We start from the raw sequence: 22,880 nt of genomic DNA, 5'->3' as shown, positions 1-22,880 counted from the left end.
AATAAACTGAAGTGATTGATTTTAAATAAATGAAAATTTTTACATTCTGTAAGTGAGTATATGATTCCTTTTTTTTTTTTTGGCCATCTTATAAACAGCAAATGGCAGAAAGGATTGAGCAATTGCAACTTTTTTTTTTTTAACATCTTTATTGGAGTATAATTGCTTTACAATGGTGTGTTAGTTTCTGCTTTATAACAAAGTGAATCAGTTATACATATACATATGTTCCCATATCTCTTCCCTCTTGCATCTCCCTCCCTCCCACACTCCCTATCCCACCTCTCTAGGTGGTCACAAAACACAGAGCTGATCTTCCTGTGCTATGCGGCTGCTTCCCACTAGCTATCTATTTTACGTTTGGTAGTGTATATATGTCCATGCCACGCTCTCACTTTGTCACATCTTACCCTTCCCCCTCCCCATATCCTCAAGTCCGTTCTCTAGTAGGTCTGTGTCTTTATTCCCGTCTTGCCACTAGGTTCTTCATGACCCTTTTTTTTTTTTCTTAGATTCCATATATATGTGTTAGCATACAGTATTTGTTTTTCTCTTTCTGACTTAACTTCACTCTGTATGACAGACTCTAACTCCATCCACCTCACTACAAATAACTCCATTTCATTTCTTTTTATGGCTGAGTAATATTCTATTGTGTATATGTGCCACATCTTCTTTATCCATTCATCTGTCGATGGACATTTAGGTTGCTTCCATGTCCTGGCTATTGTAAATAGAGCTGCAATGAACATTTTGGTACATGACTCTTTTTGAATTATGGTTTTCTCAGGGTATATGCCCAGTAGTGGGATTGCTGGGTCGTATGGTAGTTCTATTTTTAATTTTTTAAGGAGCCTCCATACTGTTCTCCATAGTGGCTGTATCAATTTACATTCCCACCAACAGTGCAAGAGGGTTCCCTTTTCTCCACACCCTCTCCAGCATTTATTGTTTCTAGATTTTTTGATGATGGCCATTCTGACCAGTGTGAGATGATACCTCATTGTAGTTTTGATTTGCATTTCTCTAATGATTAATGATGTTGAGCGTTCTTTCATGTGTTTGTTGGCAATCTGTATATCTTCTTTGGAGAAATGTCTATTTAGGTCTTCTGCCCATTTTTGGATTGGGTTGTTTGTTTTTTTGATATTGAGCTTAATGAGCTGCTTGTAAATTTTGGAGATTAATCCTTTGTCAGTTGCTTCATTTGCAAATATTTTCTCCCATTCTGAGGGTTGTCTTTTGGTCTTGTTTATGGTTTCCTTTGCTGTGCAAAAGCTTTTAAGTTTCATTGGATCCCATTTGTTTATTTTCGTTTTTATTTCTATTTCTCTAGGGGCTGGGTCAAAAAGGATCTTGCTGTGATTTATGTCATAGAGTGTTCTGCCTATGTTTTCCTCTAAGAGTTTGATAGTGTCTGGCCTTACATTTAGGTCTTTAATCCATTTTGAGTTTATTTTTGTGTGTGGTGTCAGGGAGTGTTCTAATTTCATACTTTTACATGTACCTGTCCAGTTTTCCCAGCACCACTTATTGAAGAGGCTGTCTTTTCTCCACTGTATATGCTTGCCTCCTTTATCAAAGATAAGGTGACCATATGTGTGTGGGTTTATCTCTGGGCTTTCTATCCTGTTCCATTGGCAATTGCAACTTTTTGATTAAAGGGTTAGGAGGGAGAGAACTGATCACTACAGTGACATCACTCATAATTTTCTCAGTTTGGGAGCATTTTAATTAGGCCCGTTCAAAATACTTATATTTTATTTTCCCATGACTGTTGATTACACATAGTACATGGTAGCTACTCACTCAGTTTTGGTTGAATGGCTAAGCAAATCAATGGACACATTTTATTGTGAGTAAGTCCATCACTGAGGTTTTCTGAGGAAATGCTATGATGACAGACATCCTGCTGGGAAGAAATCTCAAATCAGAAGGCAGGAGACTGGGTTCTGTTTCCAACTCTGGCCTCCCCAAACTGGGTCTTTGGCAAATCCCTGGCTTTCTCTGCAGCCTCAGTTTCCCCACCGGATTAGACTGGTGATCTCTAAGGCTCCAGCTCGAAAAGTCTGTAATTTATTTTATTTATTTATTTATTTATTGAAGTATAGTTGATTTACAATGTTGTGGTAATTACTGCTGTACAACCAAGTGCTTCAGTTATACAGATATATATATATATATATATATATATATATTCTTTTTTAAAATATGCTTTTCCATTACAGTTTATCATAGGATACTGAATATAGTTCTCTGTGCTATACAGCAGGGCCTTGTTGTTTATCCACTCTATATATAATAGCTTATATCTGCTCACCTCATCTTCCCACTCCATCCCTCCCCCAACCCCCTCCCCCTTGGCAACCACCAGTCTGTTCTCTATGTCCATGATTCTGTGTCTGTTTCATAGATGGGTTCATCTGTGGCATATTTTAGATTCCTCATATAAGTGATATCATATGGTATTTGTCTTTTTCTGACTTACTTTACTTAGTATGATAATCTCTAGTTGCATCCATGTTGCTGCACATGGCATTATTTTGTTCTTTTTTATGACTGAGTAGTACTCCATTGTGTATATGTATCACATCTTCTTTATCCATTCATCTGTCGATGGATGTTTAGGTAGCTTCCATGTCTTGGCTATTGTGAATAGCGCTGCTATGAACATAGGGGTGCTTGTATTGAAAAGTCTATTATTTTATTTATTTATTTTATTTTTTGGCCACGCTGTGCGGCATGTGGGAATATTAGTTCCCTGACCAGGGATGGAACCTGTGCCCCCTACATTGGAAGTGCAGAGTCTTAACCCCTGGACTGCCAGGGAAGTCCCTGAAAAGTCTGTGATTTTAAAAGCTTTCTGTAACTTAGTTTCTCCACCTAGAACAAGTGAACAAATAGGCCTGATCCTGCTTATGCTATGGGGTCTTGTGGAACTCTGTTGGCGATGTCAGCAGATGTCCTGGGTTTCTCTGTGGGCTGTGTGGGAAGCATCCTCATTATGATGACGATTAATAAACAACGTCACTAAGTAAGCCCGATGAAATGACTCTGGGTGTCCAGACAGCAAGCCGCTTTACATGATTATTTATTCCTTGTCTGGCTACAACTACACATTTTCCTCAGCAAGAAAAACATGCTGCCTTCATCGAAATATGTGCAGAAGTGAAACTGATTTGATGAAACAAGTGTTTAGAGAAAAAAATATGAAAACCACATGTTTTTGAAGAGCAGTGGATTTCACGCCTCCTGACATTGGACACCCAGCTCTGCTGTCCTCGACAGTGGGAAGCCAGCCGCACTCTGGATTTCCAAACCGAACACAATTAGAAACAGAAAACACTCCAACAGCAGTGCTCCTCAAGCTCTCCTTGGCAAACGGGCCCCTTTTGTCACTCCCTTTGTATGTATACGTATACGTGTACATTGGCGTTAGGTCAGAGGCTCAGTAACAAACTCGTCTTACAGAAGTGTCTGCCAACCCGAGGTGGGAATAAAACACCAGCCTGTACTGCTGGGTGGCACGTTGCAAAGGAAAACCCTTCAAAAGCAATTTTCCATGTTGTGACTGCAGAGATAAACACTTCCCATCATCTGGCTTTTGAGATTGGGGAAATGAGCAGGCGGAAAAATCCTCAGATCCTCTTCAATTCTACAGATGTATATACCCTTTTGTTTCTTCCAGTCACCGCCGATCAAATCCGAAGGGACCCTGGGCATCCTGAATCACCATGGGCAACGAGAACAGCACCTCGGGCAACCAGGTGGGTGTCACGGGGCTTCCCCTTGACCTACACGGGTCTCTTGAGTGACATTGACTAGACTTTTTTTTCAGCATCTCCTCTCTGCCCAGGAAGGAATGAACTAAAACTCAGACTGTGGCTAGATACACGTGGGCATATTCGTATCCATGTAGGCATTTTTCATTCCATTTTCAGAATTCTCATATTAAGTCTAGCCCTAATTTTATAAACGATATATAAACTAGTTTTAATTCTTGTCCTATGCTTTTGAAATTGACATATGAGAGTTTGGCGCATTTTTTTCCTGGATTGTGCCCCCCTCCCCATCTACTTACCTACGTGGATACATACCCCTCCCCCCCCAAAAAGTCATGGGCCTGAAAAAGTGGTTTTAAAAATCTATAAATGTCGAGCAGATTAAATGTGAACTATCATTTCCATGTTAGGTAAGGTTTTCACAGTTGAGGCATAGGCTTTGCTGGATTGTGTGTAATACTGGGATATTCAAGTAAATTCAAATTTTATAGTTATCCATTTTAAGTTTGAGAGTCGTAATTCAATGCGCCGGTGAGCAAAATTAGGGAAACACTTTCCCATCGATCTGATACACAGTGGAAATTTTGGATTAATGGTATTGAGTTCTCTGAATGAGAAAATTCGACCTAAAGCCAGCCTAAGGCAATTCCTTTTCCCTCTGCTTTTGTCTTCCCCACCATCTTCTTTCCTCCCACGGGAAAACAGGAATCATTAAAAGAAAAGATGGCAAACTCCAATCTTTAGAGGCAGACAGGAAACAGTAATTGTGTTAAACAAGTGGGTGGGAAACTATAGGGAGAGGTGGGAACTGTGGCACACAGAGGGGTCCGGTCCAGCTGTCTAAAGGAAACAGCCACATCAACACCAGCTGATGGCTGCCAAGTAGAAATGTGGGTCCAGTGTTACAAGACCTTTCCATTTCCTCGAGAGAAGTCAGAATCCCAGATTTTTTTCCCCAAAAATCTTAAAGTTTTTAAAATTAAACTTTTTATGTTGAGATAATGGTTAGATTGGCATGTTGTTGGAAGAAGTAATACAGAGAGATCCCACGTACCCTTTACCTAGTTTCCCCCAGGGGCAACATTTTGCAAAACTAGAGTACAAAATCACAACCCAGATACTGACATTGACACAGTCAAGATACAGAACGTTTCCAGAGACAGTATTCCTTTTGTTGCCCTTATAGCCACACCCACCTCCCTCCGGTGCCCCGTTCATAACCCCTGGCAATTTCTAATTCGTTCTCTATCTCCATAGAGATGAGATAGAGAATGTTATACCATGTTATATAAATGGAATCATACCGTAGGTGACCTTCTGGAATTGGCTTTTCTCACTCAGCATGATTTCCTCGAGATTCATCCAGATTGTTGCATGTGTCAATAGTTCATTCTTTTCTATTGCTGAGTAGTGTTCCCCAGCATAGATGTACTACAGTTCATTGAACCATTCACTTAGTGAAGGACATCTGGGTTGTTTCCAGTTTGGGGCTATTACAAATAAAACTGTTATGGACATTTGTGTACAGGTTTTTTTGTGAACATAAGTTTTCATTTCTCTGACATAAAGCCCAAGAGTGCAGTTGCTGGATCATATGGTAGTGGCATGTGTAGTTTTATAAGGAACTACCAAACTGTTTGCTAGAATCCCTGTACCATTTTACATTCCCACCAGCAGTGTATGAGGGATCCAGTTTCTCTGCATTCTGGCCATCATTTGGTACTGTCACTATTTGGTGTTGCCGTTCTGATGTGTGTGTTGTGATATCTCATTATGGTTGTAGTTTGCATTTCCCTGATGACTGATGATGTTGAACATCTTTCACATGCTTATTGCCATCTGTATATTCGTTTTGGTGAAATATCTGTGCATGTCTTTTGCTCATTTTCTAACTGGATTTTTCTTACTGTTGATCTTGAGAGTTTTTATATAGTCTAGATACTAATCCTTTGTCAAATTGTGGTTTGCAAGTATTTTCTCCCATTGGTAGCTTGTCTTTTCATCCTCTTAACAGGGTCTTTTACAGAAAAGTTTCTACCAGGTACAATATATCAGTTTTTCTTTTTATAGATAGTGCTTTTTGTATCTTCCCTAAGCTGAGAACTCCTACCTGAATACAGACAATAAAGTAGGTTATATTTTCTCTCCATTACCTATACTAAACTGCACTGTCCAGAATTGAAGGCTGGTTTATTTAGGATAGATGCACAGAAATGGAATTGGCATATCAAATGGAGGGTAAGTATTTTTGAAAGGCTCTTGCTATGTATCTATATCTATAGTTATATCTATATACGAAATGCATTCCAGAAAGGTGATGATAATTTATATGTCTCTCGTCAGGATATGAGAGCCCATCTCACTATATCCTTCCAAGCAATGAATATTTTAGTGTCTCAGATCTTTACTGATTAGAAAGGTAAAAATACTTAAAGATTTAAAAACTCTCACCCTACTATACCTTACCCCCATTTCTCATCTCCTGCCAGCTCCCAACCCTAGCCTCCCTCCCCAGTCCCCCGACTCCTGGAGCAGACAGGAGACGTTTTCCTGGCACCACAATTTTGCACATCTCCAGCCTCAGCCAAACATGACCCAGTGGGGCATCACGGGGGTGCCTTTAGGATTCCGGAATCAGAACAAAGTTTGCCTTCCTTGGAGAAACAAATGGAAATGAAGTGCAAGTACGTTTGGCTGTAGGACTCAGGGTCCCCCACGGGGCTGAGACTCCAAACCTGTCTTTCCACTGTCTCCTGGATATCTCTGCCTGGATGACCCGCGGTCACCCTGAGCGCTTCAAACCTGAGCTCAGCTGATCCTCCCCTTCTGTATTCCCCCTCTTGGGTACCATGCCCTATCCTACCCTTCAAGACAGAAACCTGGGGGCCACCTCTAACTCCACCCATTCCCATTCTCCATATTTAATAAATCACTCTATGATTGATTGATTGATTGATTAATGGACTGGCCGTTTAGCTTTCCAAATTTCTGTTTAATCAGGACTGTTTTCAGTTGTGAGAGACAGAAGCCCATCTCCAATGGCCACAAGCAGAGAAGGGGCTTCTTTGGTTTATAGAATTGAGAAGTCCACAGAGAGGGTTTAGCTGTAGTAAGTTACTGAGTCCAAAGGGTCAAAAGGTGATGCTGGAGATCTCTCCTCCCCGGATCTTGCTCTGCTTTCCTCCATGATGCCCTAGTCCTTAGGGAGGTGCCCCCAGCCCCACAGGCAGCTCCACGCTTCCTCCAGCTAATGGTCCGGCCTCTGATTAGCTCTCTCTAAGGAATCTGATGGGCCCTGATCTGTCATGTGCCCTCTCTTGAATCAATCACTGTGTCCCCAAATGTGAGACACTTTGATTAGCCAGCCTGAGCCACGTCCCCATACCTGTAGGGGCAAGGTGGGCCCTGGGTGATGACGGTCCCATCAGTATGGCTTTAGAGCACTTTCTCGAAAGACAAAAATGTAGCACATATCCATGAAGTTTTTTCTTACAGCTTTTTTCCTCCACATCCCCATTGTCACAACCCTATTACCTCACACCTGGGTCACTGCAGACACCTGCAAACTATTTTCTCTGCCTCCACCCCCTCCCCCATCCCACCCACGCTCCCAGTCCTCTCTCTCAGAAGCTTTTTCTCTGGGAAGATGCACTTGGAGGTGCCTGCAACCTGCCTACAAGTGAACTCTTGGAAGGAAAGATGCAGGTCTGAATGAACCTCTGTTCACAGATTAAGGACCAGGCATTGAGAACCAGCCATGTCACTGGTGCAAAGGATGAGAGACAAGCCTGCCTAGTCCTGGCCCTTGCCTCCATCATACACCCTCGGGCTTCAGGTTCCTCTCCCTCTGTTGTCTGATTTCCCCTGGGTAGCCGTGGGGGAGGTAGGAGCACCCCCAGCAGGTTAGGCTCTCGCTCTGGTACTTGGGGGGATACAGTTCACTGTGGCCTGTCCTAACAGCAAGACACTTTGCTTTCAGCAAGAGGACTCCGGCTTGAATAACATCATCCTTTGGCCTCCAAACCCTGAACCTCTGCAGGTACTGGGAGACGTGCTCTGCATGGCTTGCTGTCAGCCCCCTTCCTAACTTCTAGATGGTTGCAGACTTTTGGCGTGGTGTGTTCGTTTGCCTTTTTAGTTTTTCTCCTCTTCCTCCTTCTCCCATTGCCTCCTCCCACCCACCTCAAATAAGTGATAAAACACAGTAGAAATTTGCAATATATGTTTGGATTTTTAAAACTAACATTTTGGTGTGTCTACCCAAGACCTGGCTCGGTTGATATGCTTTAAGATGCTGAATAAGGCTTATGTTCTCAAGGTAACGCAGCTGCTAATACTTACCTTTCCAAACATTTCTACTTTGATTTCCTTTGTCCTGGATGGAAGCTGAGCATGGGATGGCGGCCCCCCTTCGCTACCAGTGGGCAAAACTGATTTGTTGTAAGGAAGATTGATTTCCCAAGCTCCGCCAGTGTCGTTGTGCATAACGCAGCTGGCTGAGTCCCCTAGTTTTAGCCCTGCTCAAAGTGTTTGCTGTCGACTGGAGAGGAGGGCAAATTGGGAGCTATGCATGCCTTTCATGGAGATGTTTCCTGGAGACAACGTCAAGGTTGGTGTGTGCTGTGGGTGTGGTCAGGGTGAGGCAATAAAATGTGACTTGCGGTGAAATCCTGGCACACCCAGGAGGAGGAGGAGTGTTAGTCACCCACGTGATGTGTTCCTCGCCTTAAGGAAAGAGCAGCTCCACCCCAAGGGTGGCTGCCAGAAGGTCTGCTTGGTGCTGTTGATGAAAATAATCAAAACAATCAATAATAAGAATAGAAAAGAGTTTTATTTGAGCCAAACTGAGGACTATAGCCCAGAAACCAGCTTCTCAGATTACTCTGAGAAACTGCTCCGGAGAGTTTTCAGCAGAGGAATGACATGAACTGAGAGGGTTGTGATTGCTCTGTCGAGAATGGTCTTTAGGGGGCAGAGGGCAGAAGTAGAGGAGGGACGTTAGTTAAGACGCTATTTAGAAGTCAAAAGATAGATGATTATGGCTTGGAATGAGGTGGCAGGGAAGGGGGTTCCTGGATTGGGAATATATTTTGAAGGCAGAGAGAAAAGGCTTAATGATGGATTGAATTTGGTGGTAAGGAAAAGAGCAGACTCAAGAATGAACCCTAGGTGTTGGGCCTGAGCCATTGAGTAGATGGGAATGTCATTTCCTGAGATGGGGAGGATTGGAGGAGGGGAAAATTTAGGGGGAAGGGAGAGAATCAAAGGTTCTGGTTTGGTCATAAAATCTGAATGCCTATTGGGAGCTGCAATGAAGAGATCTAATAGGTATTTAGATACACAAGAGATGGGACTTGAGATGTATATTTGAGTCATCAGCACAGGTATTTAAACCCATGTGACTGTATGAGACCGCCTGGGAGAGAGTAAGAGAGTTGGAAAAGGGGACCCAGGACTAATTCCTGAGATGCTCCAACATTTAGACATAAGCCCAGGGGGAAGTGCAGGAAAATCTTTGAAGGAGTTGGAGCTGGCTGAAGACAAAGGAAGATGAGGGACCTAAGAGATCATGAGAGTATCAAGAAACAGAGAGTGTACAGTGGCATCAGATGCTCCTGGGAAATAAGGAGCAGACACCTGTCCATCAATTTGACAATATGGCAGCCTTTGGTGACCAGGAAAACTTCATATTGCCCTGCAGGCCCCTGACAAGCACAGTTGCGGTGGAATAACAGTGATGCAGGTTGCATGGAGAAGGAATGATGAAGGAAATGGAGATAAGGAAGTAGAGAGAGGTGTGTAGATCATCCAAGAAGTTTTCCTAAGAAAGGGAACAGAATATTGGGACAGTAGCTAGTGGAGAGAGTTGCATGGAAGCTTTAATTAAAGACTGAAGATACTAGATGCCTGCATGGTGATGAGCTTGAGGGAGAGAGGCAGGGAATCATTGGAAGACGGATGAGAGAAGGGTCAACTGAAGGAAGGCTGACCTTGAACGTTTGTGAGGGAACGGGATTGGAGCAGAAGTGGGCTTAGAGGAGAGACATTTCCACCACTGTGGACTAGGGGAGGGAAGACAGAAGCAGATACACCTCAGAATCGAGAGGGTGGAGGGGGAGGAGTTGAGGGAGCTCCCTTCTGATGGCTGATAAGGGTGCAGAGAAAGGGGTGCATGTGTGCAAGGGTGGAAATGAGGTCAGATGAAGATGGGGGTGTACTAAGCATGGAAGTTGGGGGGATAACAGGTACTTCAGGAGACTGGACCCTGAAGCCAGGGTACGAGGCATGGTAGGACCTCTCTTCATAGTCTCTTGGCAGTGGGCCAGCAAATTAGCTTAATGATTTTTGCTTTTGAAATTTTTTGGCAGCAACTGATTTGTTGAATTAATTAATGACCAATTTTATCTTAAGAAGTCAAGTTTAATAACATCACAATAGTCCAGTATCTGGATCCTGCTGACAAGTCACAGTTATTTCTACTTTCATCAGCACAAACTCTATTTAAACTCTGAAATTTAGTAGTGTGGCCTTGGTTTCTTGTCTGTACTGCCAAGGGAAGAGGGGTCATTGAGGGGGAAATTCACACACGCAGGCTGGACCAACTCCATCCATTTATTGAAGGTTCCTTAGCGACTGAGGCCTTTTGACCACAGACCCACCCCCTCGTGGATGCCTGTTGCTGCATGCTGGGTCCTACTTGTTACTCCTGCTCCTTCCCTCCACTGACTGACTCATTGAGGTCTCCTGGCAGGCAGGCTGCTCTCAGGGAGCACAGAGCAGCCTCACTTACTAGAATGCACAGCTGTGACTCACAGCCAAGCCCCAGGCCTTTCCTTCCTGGTGACTTCTCTTCCTGAAGGTGTCAAATATGTTGGCTGCAAATGAGAAGAAAGTCCTATGTGTAACCAAGGCTGTGGAGGGTGACTGGCTTGGGCATGGGAGGGCACAGTCCAGTGAGAGGTCAGTAGACTAACACTGAGCCAAGGGGAGCCTGAGCTGTCTCTGGGAGTGTCAGGGTCCTAGCTTGTGTGTCCTCTTTGGAACAGAGGTGGAGGTGACATAGTAATGAGAGGTTTCATGAGCCCTTTCTGGGGTTGCATGCATCGTGACTTGCATGGAAGGATTTATGGTGAAATAAGGGCCATGTCAGCCCACATCCCCAGCTCCTGAAAGTGGGCGTGACAGTGGTTCAGTGTTCTTTCCTGAGTGCTCGGTTCTGGGTAGCCCTCCAGAGGGCACCTAAGCTCTGAGCGCATGGATTCCAGAGCACGAAGGCAACGCCCATCCTTTGGTGGCTGCTTTACCACCTCTGAACTTCCCCTTGGCCATTGGGTTGTCATGATACCCGTTTACGGCTCTGACAGTGTGGAGAAGGAAAGAAAGACAGTCAATCCTATTACTATAATGGCCTGACTTAAAAATCCATGATCATTAAAAAAACTCTTTTAAAGCAATTCCATTGTCTGGACATTTCTGTAGTTTGAGTCCCAAGGGGGGGGGGGGGGGGAAAGGATTTTCAACTATTGAAAGTGTGGTCAATGCTGTGAAGCAAGAAAACAGATGCAAAGACACCTGACGTGGCACTGGGTGTCCGAGAAGGTGCTCTGGGGGAGCTGAAGGACGAGCAGGAAACAAGAGGGGTCGGGAGGGTTGAGGGCAGGTCACCGGGCACGCCTCCTCCAGCCCGGACCTCATCAGGGCAGGTCTTTCTGGTTCTGGCTCAGTGGTAAAGAGGCAGCTGGGCCTGAGGTTCGTTCCTGAAGGCGACCTCAGCACTGTGGTTTCAGACTGTGGACTTCTCTGACATCCAAGGGACAGAGGACCAGGAAGACGGGAGAATCTGTTCTGTGTGAGCCGTCCCTGGGCATGTTTCTGCAGGCTGAGGTCTGTAGAAAACCTTAGGCACTGTGTGATTTCATTTTGCTTCTAGATAAACGTCCCCTAAATATGTGCATATGTTGTTTAACTCTACAAATGCTTGGGGTCCCAAGTTCAGCTTGGAGGTAGTTTCTCTATTTCCTGAGGAACCCAAGGAACTCAACATTACGACAGCCTTAGACCAGCGCCGGCAGAAACAGCATCCTCTAATATTCTACAGGCAGTAGGTGGGCACCTGGGACGATTTAACTGTGTTTAATGAGAAGGAAATTGAACAAAGACAATTAAACAGCATGAACTCAGCGCTGATAACAGTGGGGAGAGCGCCTTTATTATGACGTCTGATGGCGCAGCCCAGAGGGTTGGTGCTAATTTTCGCTGGAGTGATTATCGAAGTTTGTGAACTGCGTGGCTCGGTGTCTGGCCGGACGCATCTTCTGAAGAATCTGATTAACTATTTTAGCTTTAAGCTGAGATGGGCACTGGGGCTCTTGGTTAATGAGTTTTGAATCGGTTTCTTCTGTATAATCGTAATAACTAGAATATGTGAGTGTCCACTATGATCTAGTCTTGTGCTTTGTGCTTCACATGTATTATTTTATTTAACCTTCAAATCAACCTTGTAAATATGATCCCCCATTTTCCAGATATGATACTCGAAGGCTTATGGCTGAATAAACACTAAAGCTTGGCTTTGAACCACTACACCTAGCTTCCTGCACCCTTCTTCTTTTTTATTTTTTTAACATCTTTATTGGAGTATAATTGCGTTACAATGTTGTGTTAGTTGCTGCTGTATAACAAAGTGAATCAGCTGTATGTATACATATATCCCCATATCCCCTCCCTCCTCCTGCACCCTTATTCTTGAATCAAGCCTCATGCTGCTTTAGCTGACAATGAATAGTTGTAGAAAAATTCTAGAGGAGCAAAAACTAAGGTTTATATCTGCATTTCAAGAGCAATCCAATAAAAGAAATCACAGGATGTTACAGGCCATCCGGACAACCCTTACTCTTTGAATAGAGACTGCTCCGTTTGGACAGTTTTTTGCCATATTGACAAATTGCTCTTATCAGCCACTGAGGCAGGCAGGCCAGGGGTTGGGGTCCCCATTTTATAGACAAAGAAATAGGCTCCAGGGAATTCCCTGGCGGTCCAGTGGTTGGGACTTGGCGCTTTCACGGCTGTGGTCTGGGTTCGATCCCTGGTCAGGGAACTGAGATCCTGCAAGCTGCGAGGTGCGGCCAAAAGAAACCAAAAACAAAAAAAAGAAAAAAAAAAAGAAATAGGCTCCAAAAGGTGAAATGATTTGGGTTTTCTGAACTTACCAAGCCCTCTTTAAGCCATATTGCTTCTAAAATATTAAATACATACAAGACATTAATATCAAGCAGTGGTTTTGAAGTCTCAAAGGTTTTCCTTTCCCCACAAACTCCAGACGTCAGAACATGTCAACTCTGGCATCTTTGAGGTTCCTGGGTCCTTTGGGGGTAATTCCTACCACTTTCAATGCCAATGCTTTTGAGGAAGGGAAGGTAGATATCGTTTATTGAATGTTATCTCTCATTCATTCACTAAACTGTAAGTTCCATGAGGGTAGGAACCATGACTCTTTTATTCTAATTAAACCTTTTATTTGGGAATATTTTCAGATTTACAGAAAAGTTGCAAGGATAGTCCAGAGAATTCCCCTACTCCTCCCCCAGCTCCCCCTAAAGTTAGTATCTTATACCACGTCTTTTAAAATCTTCTGTGTCAACCTAAAGCCTAGACTCAGCCCCTCCTGAACATGAGGCAGCATCACGCAAATCCCAGTGCAAACTCAATTCTCTTATTTTCTCCATCTTCTAAAGGAAGAGTGGGGCTTCAAACCCAGCTCTCACTGACTCCAAAGCTTGTTCATTTTTCCTACCACATCATACCACGTTACATGAGAAACCGTTCCATTTGGGGAAGCCTAAAATTCCACCTTGGAGCCTCCCCCTTCTTGGCCTGACAAAGCGCCTGTGAGGAGAGCTAGGGAGGTGAAGAAATGTTTGGGATGATCTAGCAGAACTGGTCTAAGCATTTGCCTTCCCTTGACGGGGAGGGTGGGCAGCCCACCGGCCCTAGCACAGAACATGTGTTCGTCCTCTATGTTTGGCAGCCTGGCAGTTGCTTCTGAAATCCGACTCCTAGTGCCATGGGGATGACCTTTGGTCTACTTCCCAGCATTCACCTGCAGTCCCACTGTTCCCAAGAAGCTCATTCCAAGAGTGGGCAACTTGGCAAGACACTCTGGGCCTGATCTAACCATGTTAATTAAATCTCTTTATTGGCATGACCGGTAAGCAGTGGTCTAGAGAGATGGGGCACATTTAAGAGGTAAGGTCTGGGGAATTTTTCTTTTTTAGTGAGGAAACACTTTAGCTCTCAATAAAGTGTATTTTCCAGGACTGGAAAGTTGCTGCGACTGTTTGAAGATTGCTTTAAAATAAACCCAGAGCTCTGGAGTATTCCTGAGCCAAAGAAAGACTGTTTGTTTACTCAAGCAATGGCAGCAAAGGAAAGATTTGAAGAAGCAATTTGAAAAGTCAGTTTGTCACGTGGAGGATTGCCAATTTTTTTTTCCAGGCTGCTATTTAGAAGTGTAACGGGTAACTTTAGAAATGTATGCTATTTGTAGTGACACCTGTTGACACAACAGACCCCTTGGAATCCTGTAAACAACAGGGCTTAGTACTGTTGCTAGGATGGGGAAACTGGACAGGGGCTGGGGGGGGTGGACTCAAAGACACTGTAGGAAATGTGGCAGAAGCAAGAGCTCCAAGGACTGAGCGTGCTTCCCTCGATTTGCAGAAGTGGCTACCAGACTAAACGGGAATAATCTACTTTTCATACATTCAACAAGTATTTCTGGAATGCCTCTCTGTGCCAGGGGCTATTCTAGGCATTGACTCTAGGCCTCTGTATCACATTGTTCATAAATGTCCAGTTGTTTTAGCTCCTCTGAGCATGGCAGGAAGATGGCAGGAATCATAGGCAACTGCTTCCACTGCTTGGTGAGGCAGCATAAAGTAGGGAGGGGTCAAGGTCACAGATTCTAGAGCCAAACCGTCTAGGTTCAAGTCCTGGCTTCACTTCCAAGCTGTGTGATTTTGGGCAAGTGGCTTAACCTCTCTGTGCTGTGATCTTATCAGTAAAATAGGATTGTTGTAAGAATTGAAGGAGTTTATAAATATGTTAAACACTTAAAAGAATAGTACAGATTTCCCCAGCTATCTGCGATCTGAAAGTAGAGCATTCCTAGGAAACCTTTTGTAAGCTGAAATGGCTTAAAGCAAAGAAGCGATGACCTTAGGACAGCTCTTGCTAATGGATGCACAGAATAAATTGAATAAAGCACAGATGCTCACAGGCACATTTCAAAGCTATGGCGACTTGATGCTGTGATACTGAGTCTGGTTCCCGGGGAAGGAGCTTGGCGGGGCCCCTCTTGCTGCTGCTGGGGGTTCTCGCTGCCTCCATACCGGCTTTGCTGCAAAACAAACACTGAATGCTGTTTTTGCTTTTTGCCTCTTTTCATCAAAGCAAAAATCCTCTTGGTATCTCTTTTGGTTAGCGAAAACTTGTACAGGTCTTTTGTAATAAAGAAATTACATAAAGCAAACAAGAAAAGCAGGGGATACCTGTATGTGGCACATAGAAAGTGTTTACAGTGATAAGTTTGCTACTATTGTTATACCAGAAAATGTGCTGTGTAGGCGTTGGGTGTCATTATTACTGTGGAAAGAGTATTGGACTTCAAGGCCGGAGACCTGGCCAAGCCACTTAACCTTCTGTTTCTCATCTGAAAAAATGGAAAACATTATTCTACCTGCCTGTTTAGCACACAGGGATTTTGTAAGGCTCAGAGGATGTGAAATAACTTTGCAAAGTGCAGCGTGCCATTCCCACGGGTAGTACTATTGCCTTTATTTTGACTCCATCCAGGGACGTGTTTGCTGGAGAGAACTGCAGATTAGCTCTTTATTAGGAGGAGAGGTGGCCCTGAAAAGTGAGAAAGGTCTGTCCTATTTCCTTCTTCAAAGACAAATCTGAGCCCTTGTTATACTTCCTTTGCCTGAGGAAATTCAGCACGTGGTCCCCTCCCCCCTTTAGTCAGAGCAAAGATCTGCCCCCCTATTCCATCTGTTGTTTGCATCTGTCTGAGCTGTTAGACATGTCAGTGTCTTTCCAGAATTTCTTCACCTTGATCATGGAATAAAAAGCAGGAGACTTATCTGTTAAATTATTTGCAGATAATGGGGTGATTGAAAGGGAAGCCTGGCTGCGAAAGGTGTTTGGAGCTGAGGCCTGCATGACAGTTAGACAAGTAGGAATTGGGTTACAATTTTAAAAATTCAGGACCCTGATATGAAAATGTCACTCACTCTGTACTGTGATTCTGGAGTTATCAAAGTAAAAATTGTAAACCATGAACCCAAAGGTAGTAATATTGTATAGATAAAGAACCTTCCTCAGAAGAGTCAGGAACCCTTGGAGTTTGAATTTACCGTGATTTGAAGTTTGTGCTGTCTTGATACTGCCCTAGAGGATGATTGTTGGTCCTGGAGTCACAGATCAGGAGACTGAGGCCCACAGGACAGGGCAGCGGCGCTCGTTACAGGGAATGGTTCAGCCAGCATGGAGATCAAGCCGGCCTGGGGTCCGCAGGCCCCCCTTAGGTGAGGAATCAACCCCAGTTGTTTGCCTCCATTGAAGGCATAGAATAGAGATGCCTTTCCTTGGCTTTGGGGTCAGAGAGAATTAGGTCCATCCAGACTCCACTGCTGTGTGATCTTGGCCAAATACTTAACCTCTCAAAGCCTCTGTTCTTAAACAGGGACACAAATAGCATCTTCCTCATAAGGTTGTGGTGAAGATTGAATAGAATGCTCCTGGCCCAGTGCCTGGTACATGCTCAGTAAACAGATGCTATTATTGTTGTTGTGTTATGATACTCCCCCCAGTCTGTCTCAGCAAAAGTGAATGAAGATTTTTCTAATTGTGGTATTCCTGTTAGCACTGGAATACATGGGTCCCTGAGAGCTGAAGCATCTTTTATATTTTCCCTCTGGACACAACTGGGTGAACACAAGCAGTCAGCTGTTCAGAGAAATGCACCAGATGGGGACGAAGCTCATCTCGGCTTTTCTCTACCTGCTGGCTCTGCTCTCCTGCTACAGGCTGCCTTCCTCCACAATGGCTAGGGGCAGGCTGCCGGAAACCCTTGCATTCATATTCTACAGAAGCAGCCACCAGATTTCCGTCCCTCGTGTTCTTTGGGGAGTCCTGAGGAAGGACCTGGTCTTAATTTGAGTCTTGTGTGCATCCCGACAGGCAGGGGTGTGGAGCGCTGGGATTGGCGTTTCCATGGGAACCTCAGGGACAGAGGGTATGGGTGGAACAGGTCTTTAGAAGAAGGCAGATCTGGCCCCAAAGAAAGATGTGTGTGTTGTTTCAGGGAGGGGGGGTTCAGGAACGCTGCTGGGAAGACAAATAAAAGGCAACCACTGCTTTGGGGAATACTTCTGGGGGTTCCTAAAAGTCCTTTCCCCATTTCTGATATTTGTGTCTGACTTAAATGAGCACAATTTAAATTGAGTTTTAAAAACATCTCATCTCTTTCTGTCCTGTGATTTGAAGTTTTGACTGTGCTCTAAATGTTTGCATCTTGATTTTAAAAATCAACTGAACAGCAGGTGAGCTTATTGCGGGGGTTTAAGAAAAGATGACCAGGGCTTCCCTGGTGGCGCAGTGGTTGAGAATCTGCCTGCTAATGCAGGGGACACGGGTTCGAGCCCTGGTCTGGGAAGATCCCACATGCCACGGAGCAGCTGGGCCCGTGAGCCACAATTGCTGAGCCTGCGCGTCTGGAGCCTGTGCCCCGCGACGGGAGGGGCCGCGATAGAGAAAGGCCCGCGCACCGCGATGAAGAGCGGTCCCCGCACCGCGATGAAGAGTGGCCCCCGCTTGCCGCAACTGGAGAAAGCCCTCGCACGAACCGAAGACCCAACACAGCCAAAAATAAATAAATAAATAAATAAATAAATAAATAAATAAATAAGAAAATCCTTAAAAAAAAAAAAAAAAAAAAAGAAAAGATGACCAACTCTCAGAATGGTCAGGACCTCAGTGAGGGGCCCCAAGGTTCCCAGGGTCCCTCATTTTCTTCCTTCAGTTTTTTTTTTTCTTTTCAGGTTTCCAGCTGAATTCTGGTGTGCAAAACCATGGGGCAGGGGGAGGAAGTTTGTTTCCATCTAGGCAGTGCCCCAGACGAGACACTTTAAGATCTCAGATTCAATATCCCACTTTTTCCAGGGAGCAGACGACCCCCAAAGTATAATGTGTATCCTAGTCTCAGTTTCTTACTAAAATAGTCAACCTACTCAGCTGGAAATCTCTGGTTTACTGTGTTTCTCCTCCATTGGGTGGGAGCAGGGGCCACGGTCGCTTTGCCCACAGTGTATCCCCAAAGCCTTGCTCAGCGCCTGGCACAGAGTTGGTGCTCAGATGGACGGTAAAGCAAACCAAAAACCTGGCCCTTGGAATGTTGTGGTCAGTGGCCCATTGATAAAGTCTCTGTGTTTTCAAAGGCGCTTGTTTGATTTCCTTTCCAATTTCTCTTTCTTGTCGCTCAGAGGACTTCTTTGGCTCGGAGTCCAGGATCCGTGGAGCGGCCTGGGAACAGTCAGAGTGCAGAAAGGAAGCCGGAGGAGAAGCCCAGAAGCAATGACCACGGAGATCTGCCCAGGTAAGACCAGATCTGGAGGACTGACCCAGCCCAAGGCATGGCCAGCTTGCGGCCTGCTCAGAGTTTGTTTTGGTCTATTTACTTTGGAAAATTTACCCTAAAATCCATGATGCGGTCCTCGGTGGTGAGATGCTCCGAGCTCTGGTTCCTAGACCTCTTTGTGATTGCCTAGATGCATGATTGGAAAATTAATGTTTTCCTGCCCAGGGATGAAATTAGTAATGATAGGCTTCCATTCCACAGCACGCCAGGTCTTTTATCCTCATTGTCAGAACTTACAATAAACAAGATCAAGGCTGCCAAGGGGCTTTACAGGGGTGACTAATCTGTGGCTAAGTTGGGGTCTGTATGCTAGCACGGAAGCCGAGGTGGGCACCGGAGGATGAGACAGAGGATTCAGAGAACAACCACTGAGTCTCAGGGAGACTGGTGTGTGAATTTCAGAAACCAACAAGGCCGCACTGCCACAGTGGAACGTGGCCAGTGCAGGTGCGGCCCACTGGTCGGTAGTCCCTCGTTTTGACCTGCAGTCAGGTCCTGATTTCCCCGCCAGGGCTCTTGGGAAGGAATCCAATCGACTCTCCCCAAGTAGTGTTCAGCACCCACAGTTTTGGGGTCAGTCACAAGCAGAGGGCGAGCAGATATGAACATTCTGTCCCCAGAACGGACACTGGTCAGGAACACTGGTGGCAATTAATAATTGCCTGTGGGTTCAGCACATGATCTGGTTAGAAAAACCCTTCTGAACAAATAAATTGAAGCCCAACTTCTGGGAGGCTGTAGTTACAGGCCTTAAAGGAACAAATGAACAAAAGCTTCAAGGAGCAAAAATGCAAAATTGAGTGGTACACACCCCACCCCCCAAATCCCCCATCACTGACTTCAGGTCTCAAACGCTTTGCAATCACTTTTCACGTCAAGGGTTAAGCAATATTTTTTGCTTTGAGGATCATGGGTGAGTAAGAGCGGCCCCTGGTGGCAGGAATTTCCACGCGGACTGGTGTCATTTTCGGGGGGGGGGCTTCAGTTATGCGGTTTCCAGAGGAGAGGCACTTTGAACCTCTTGGCATGAACATTGGATTTCTTTAGGGCAATGCTGATCCTGCGGGGCAGAGGATTTTTTTTTTTGTGGAGAGAGGCACAGACTCTGCCTTGAATGGCACCTTTGATCTCAATTCTTTGTAAAATGGGGGCCTCCTTTCCCTCCCAGAACCCCATGGCTGTTCCGCCTTCATGGACTTTTCTATCAGGGTAGCAGGACAAAGGGTTTAATATTTGGCTCTAACTAGACCGGATGACAGTCTAAACTGGCTCCTGGTGATCATGAATCTAATGATCTGGAATCCTACACAAGCAAAGTCGCTGCTGGCTGAGACCCAAGGTCCAGCTCTTCCATCCCCATCCTTGTGAGGTTCTGGGGTTCCTGGAGAGGTTTGGGAATTCCTTGGGGCCGGTGTCCCAGCTGGCCTGGGGAGTAACAGCAGCTCAAAGGTCTTTCGTTTCTTGTTCCTCAGCTTTAATCAATTATCTTTCCCTTGAAGAAGAATTGTCTCTCATTGGCATGCAAATAGCACATGAGGTGCCTTCTCAGAGCAAGTTCAAAAGAGCAACTTCCTGTTCACAGTTAAAAACATGATTCTCCTCCGTAAATGTGCCCATGTCGATTGTGCAAGGCCCTGCACTAACTGACTCAGAAACTAGCAAGAGGAGGCCGAGGAGTCAGGATGTTTACAGGAAGAGAGAGCGAGCATGGGGTCCCCTGTGTGCTATTTCAGTGGGGCACGCCACCCTTGGCATCCACAACAATGATAGCATTTGACTAGGACTTAACGTTTATTTTGCAGACGGGCACTAGAAACTATGCCAGATGTTCTATGCCTGCAAAATAAAATTTTATTTTCTTTAAATCAATTCATTTCTGATTCTTAGTCCTTACTTGGCCAGGCTGGCGAGAATGCCCATGTCAGCCATCCTTGGGAACCCCTCTCCTGACCTGGTGTATGGAGGCCATCATCCGTCCCCTCCTCACCCCATCACCACTGAGATGTCCACGTCTCAGGCCATACTGTCTCTCCGGCCCTATGACTGTGCTGCTTTCACGATACACTTGGCACATGGGGGTCTTTGGTGAGGCTGGGAGCCCACGGTCATTCCCTTCAGCCCTCTGGGATCATCTCCCCCGTGAGCCTGAGGACACGCTCAGGAAGCAGGGAGGGAGTCGTGGACATTCCCTACTTCCTAGGACCTTTCCATGCTCTCTTCTCATCATCCTAACATGCACTTGCGGTCTCCTTTTGCCTCAACGGAAAGCCAGCATTTTCTCTTCAAAGGACGTACTACAGATTTTTACAAAAGATGGAAAGACCCATTGCCCTCAAACTGTTTCTGTTTTCTACTTGGAAAAGCTCCAGAGAGAAAACACAGAAAGGCCTGCAGTGGGCCTGCTGGACCAGGAGGCAAGGGAAGAATACAGGGAGAAAGGCACATGTTAATACTGCCAAAGATTATCCCTCTGCGCAGGTGTGATCTCTACTATCCAGAGGAGGAAACCGAGGCTTGGAGCACTATGCCGTCAAAGCCCTAGTGGTATAAAAAGTCCATTGTTTCCCCCTGGAAGCTCCTCTTCCCTCTGAATACACAAGAATAGGCTTCACATATCCCCAAAGAGGTTAGCTCTTCATCCAGTAGGGAGTCCCCTCAGTTTAGCTGCTTTGCTTTCCAGTTGCCACACGGTGTCGCTGTTGTAACTTAGCCCTGCATTGGCCAAACCCGTGCAGAGGCTGGGCAGTGCCTCCCAGGCGCCCCGCCTTCCAGGTGCCCCACCCTGTGCAAGTCCCTGGGCTCCTGCGACAGGATGATCCCGCCCTCCTCTGACAAGCTTCACCCGAGTTTGCACCTCTTACTGCTCAGCAATGCCCACCCTCGAGCACAGCTGCCCTGGAAACTTGCGACTGGACTGGTTCCAGCTCCACTGTCCAGTCTCCGGGAGCCTTTCCCTCCTTGGATACCAACAGCCGTTGCCTTTTTTTTTTTTTCAATAGATCTTTAGTGGACTATAATTGCTTCACATTACTGTGTTAGTTTCTGTTGTACACCAAAGTGAATCAGCCATATGCATGCATGTGTCCCCAAATCTCCTCCCTCTTGAGCCTCCCTCCCATACTCCCTATCCCACCCCTCTAGGTCATCACAAAGCACCGAGCTGATGTCCCTGTGCTATGCTGCTGCTGTCCTTGCCTTTTAAACCCTCAAAACAAAATGGATCTTATCATACAACCTTTCCCCAGATAATGAAGCCATTAGGTTGCACCAGAGGAAATTACTGTTTTTGTAAGTTAAAAAAATGTTGGATAGTGGCCATTTCCTGTGCTTCAATATCATACTTGCTCATTCTCTCAAGGAGGGTGCCAGGCAATATTTCAGAGATGACAGACCTTTCTCAGGGAGTGACCCTAAGTGATTCGTGGGTGAATTTCTGGCACCCTTGTCACTGAAGGAGGAGTGGAAACTCAACAGCCAAGAGTCTTAACTGTTCTCCACTGGCTGTCAGAGGTGAGCAGGCATCAGGATCACCTGCAAGGCTGGTTAATACCCAGGTCGCTGGACCCATCCTCTAGAGATTCTGATTTGGTAGGTCCGGGGCCAGGCCTGAGAATGAGAATTTCTGACGGGTTCCCAGGTGACACTGATGCTGCTGGCCCAGGGACCACGCTTGAGAAGCACTGCATTATGCCAGAGAGCTGTGTGCGTACCATGGCTCCGTGCTGCTGGGGTCCAGAGGAAGACACCTCCTCCGAGGGCTGGGTTAGACAGGAGAGTCTCCTGGGGGCGGGGACTTGAACCAAAGGGGATGGCTGTAGAGGCCGTTCCAGGTAGGGGCAGAATTCCTGAATTGGATCTCTCTGGAGCAGAGCAGGAAGTGAGCCCAGACCTGGTGGTGGATGTTCACTGAAAACAAGGTTGGAGAAGTGAGGCCAGGTTGAGAACTTGGACGTCAGGGAAGGGACTGAGATTTTATTCTGCAGGTAACGGGAAGCTGGGGAAGTGCTATGTGGTTGGTTTGTTTGTATTTAAACAAGGGTTTATGCGGGAACTTAGAGCCTGGATTAATGCACTGGAGCAGGTAGGCTGGAAGGACAGTAAGGGATGCTCTTGTAGTAGAAGGATGGTGGCTGGGAAATCACCCCAAGGTAGAACCTGTTACTGAACTGGACTCTGGTCCGCTTGCCCACGTGCAGCAAAGCCAATCTACTGACACTGGGTTGTGGTGAAGGAAAGTACAGTGTTTGTTGCAGGGCACCAAGCAAGGAGAACAGGCAGCTAATGCTCAAAAGCTCTAAACTCCCTGATGGCTTTCAGAGAAGGGTTTTTAAAGACAATATTAGGGGTAAGGGTTGCAGGGTGTCTGATCAGCTCATGAACATTTTTTTCATTGGTTGGTG

General features: G+C 45.6%; 1 protein-coding gene across 13 annotated transcripts in view; it reads left to right on the top strand.

Annotated features, from left to right (window-relative positions):
* The window catches only part of TACC2 (transforming acidic coiled-coil containing protein 2), a 209,174-nt gene that overhangs the window by 23,416 nt on the left and 162,878 nt on the right, over positions 1-22,880 (top strand). For 11 of the 13 annotated variants that reach the window (XM_057531486.1, XM_057531484.1, XM_057531483.1 and 8 more), the window contains 3 exons: positions 3,689-3,767; positions 7,762-7,821; positions 18,326-18,438. In XM_057531486.1, the coding sequence (XP_057387469.1) occupies positions 3,735-3,767; positions 7,762-7,821; positions 18,326-18,438 (206 nt within the window). In that variant the 5' untranslated portion in view covers positions 3,689-3,734. The remainder of the gene's footprint in view (positions 1-3,688; positions 3,768-7,761; positions 7,822-18,325; positions 18,439-22,880) is intronic. The other 2 variants (XM_057531488.1, XM_007173226.3) reach the window with 2 other exon arrangements.

Source organism: Balaenoptera acutorostrata, chromosome 16 (genome assembly GCF_949987535.1).
Source record: "Balaenoptera acutorostrata chromosome 16, mBalAcu1.1, whole genome shotgun sequence".
NCBI lineage: Eukaryota > Metazoa > Chordata > Mammalia > Artiodactyla > Balaenopteridae > Balaenoptera > Balaenoptera acutorostrata.
This window is presented reverse-complemented; position numbering and strand designations above follow the sequence as displayed.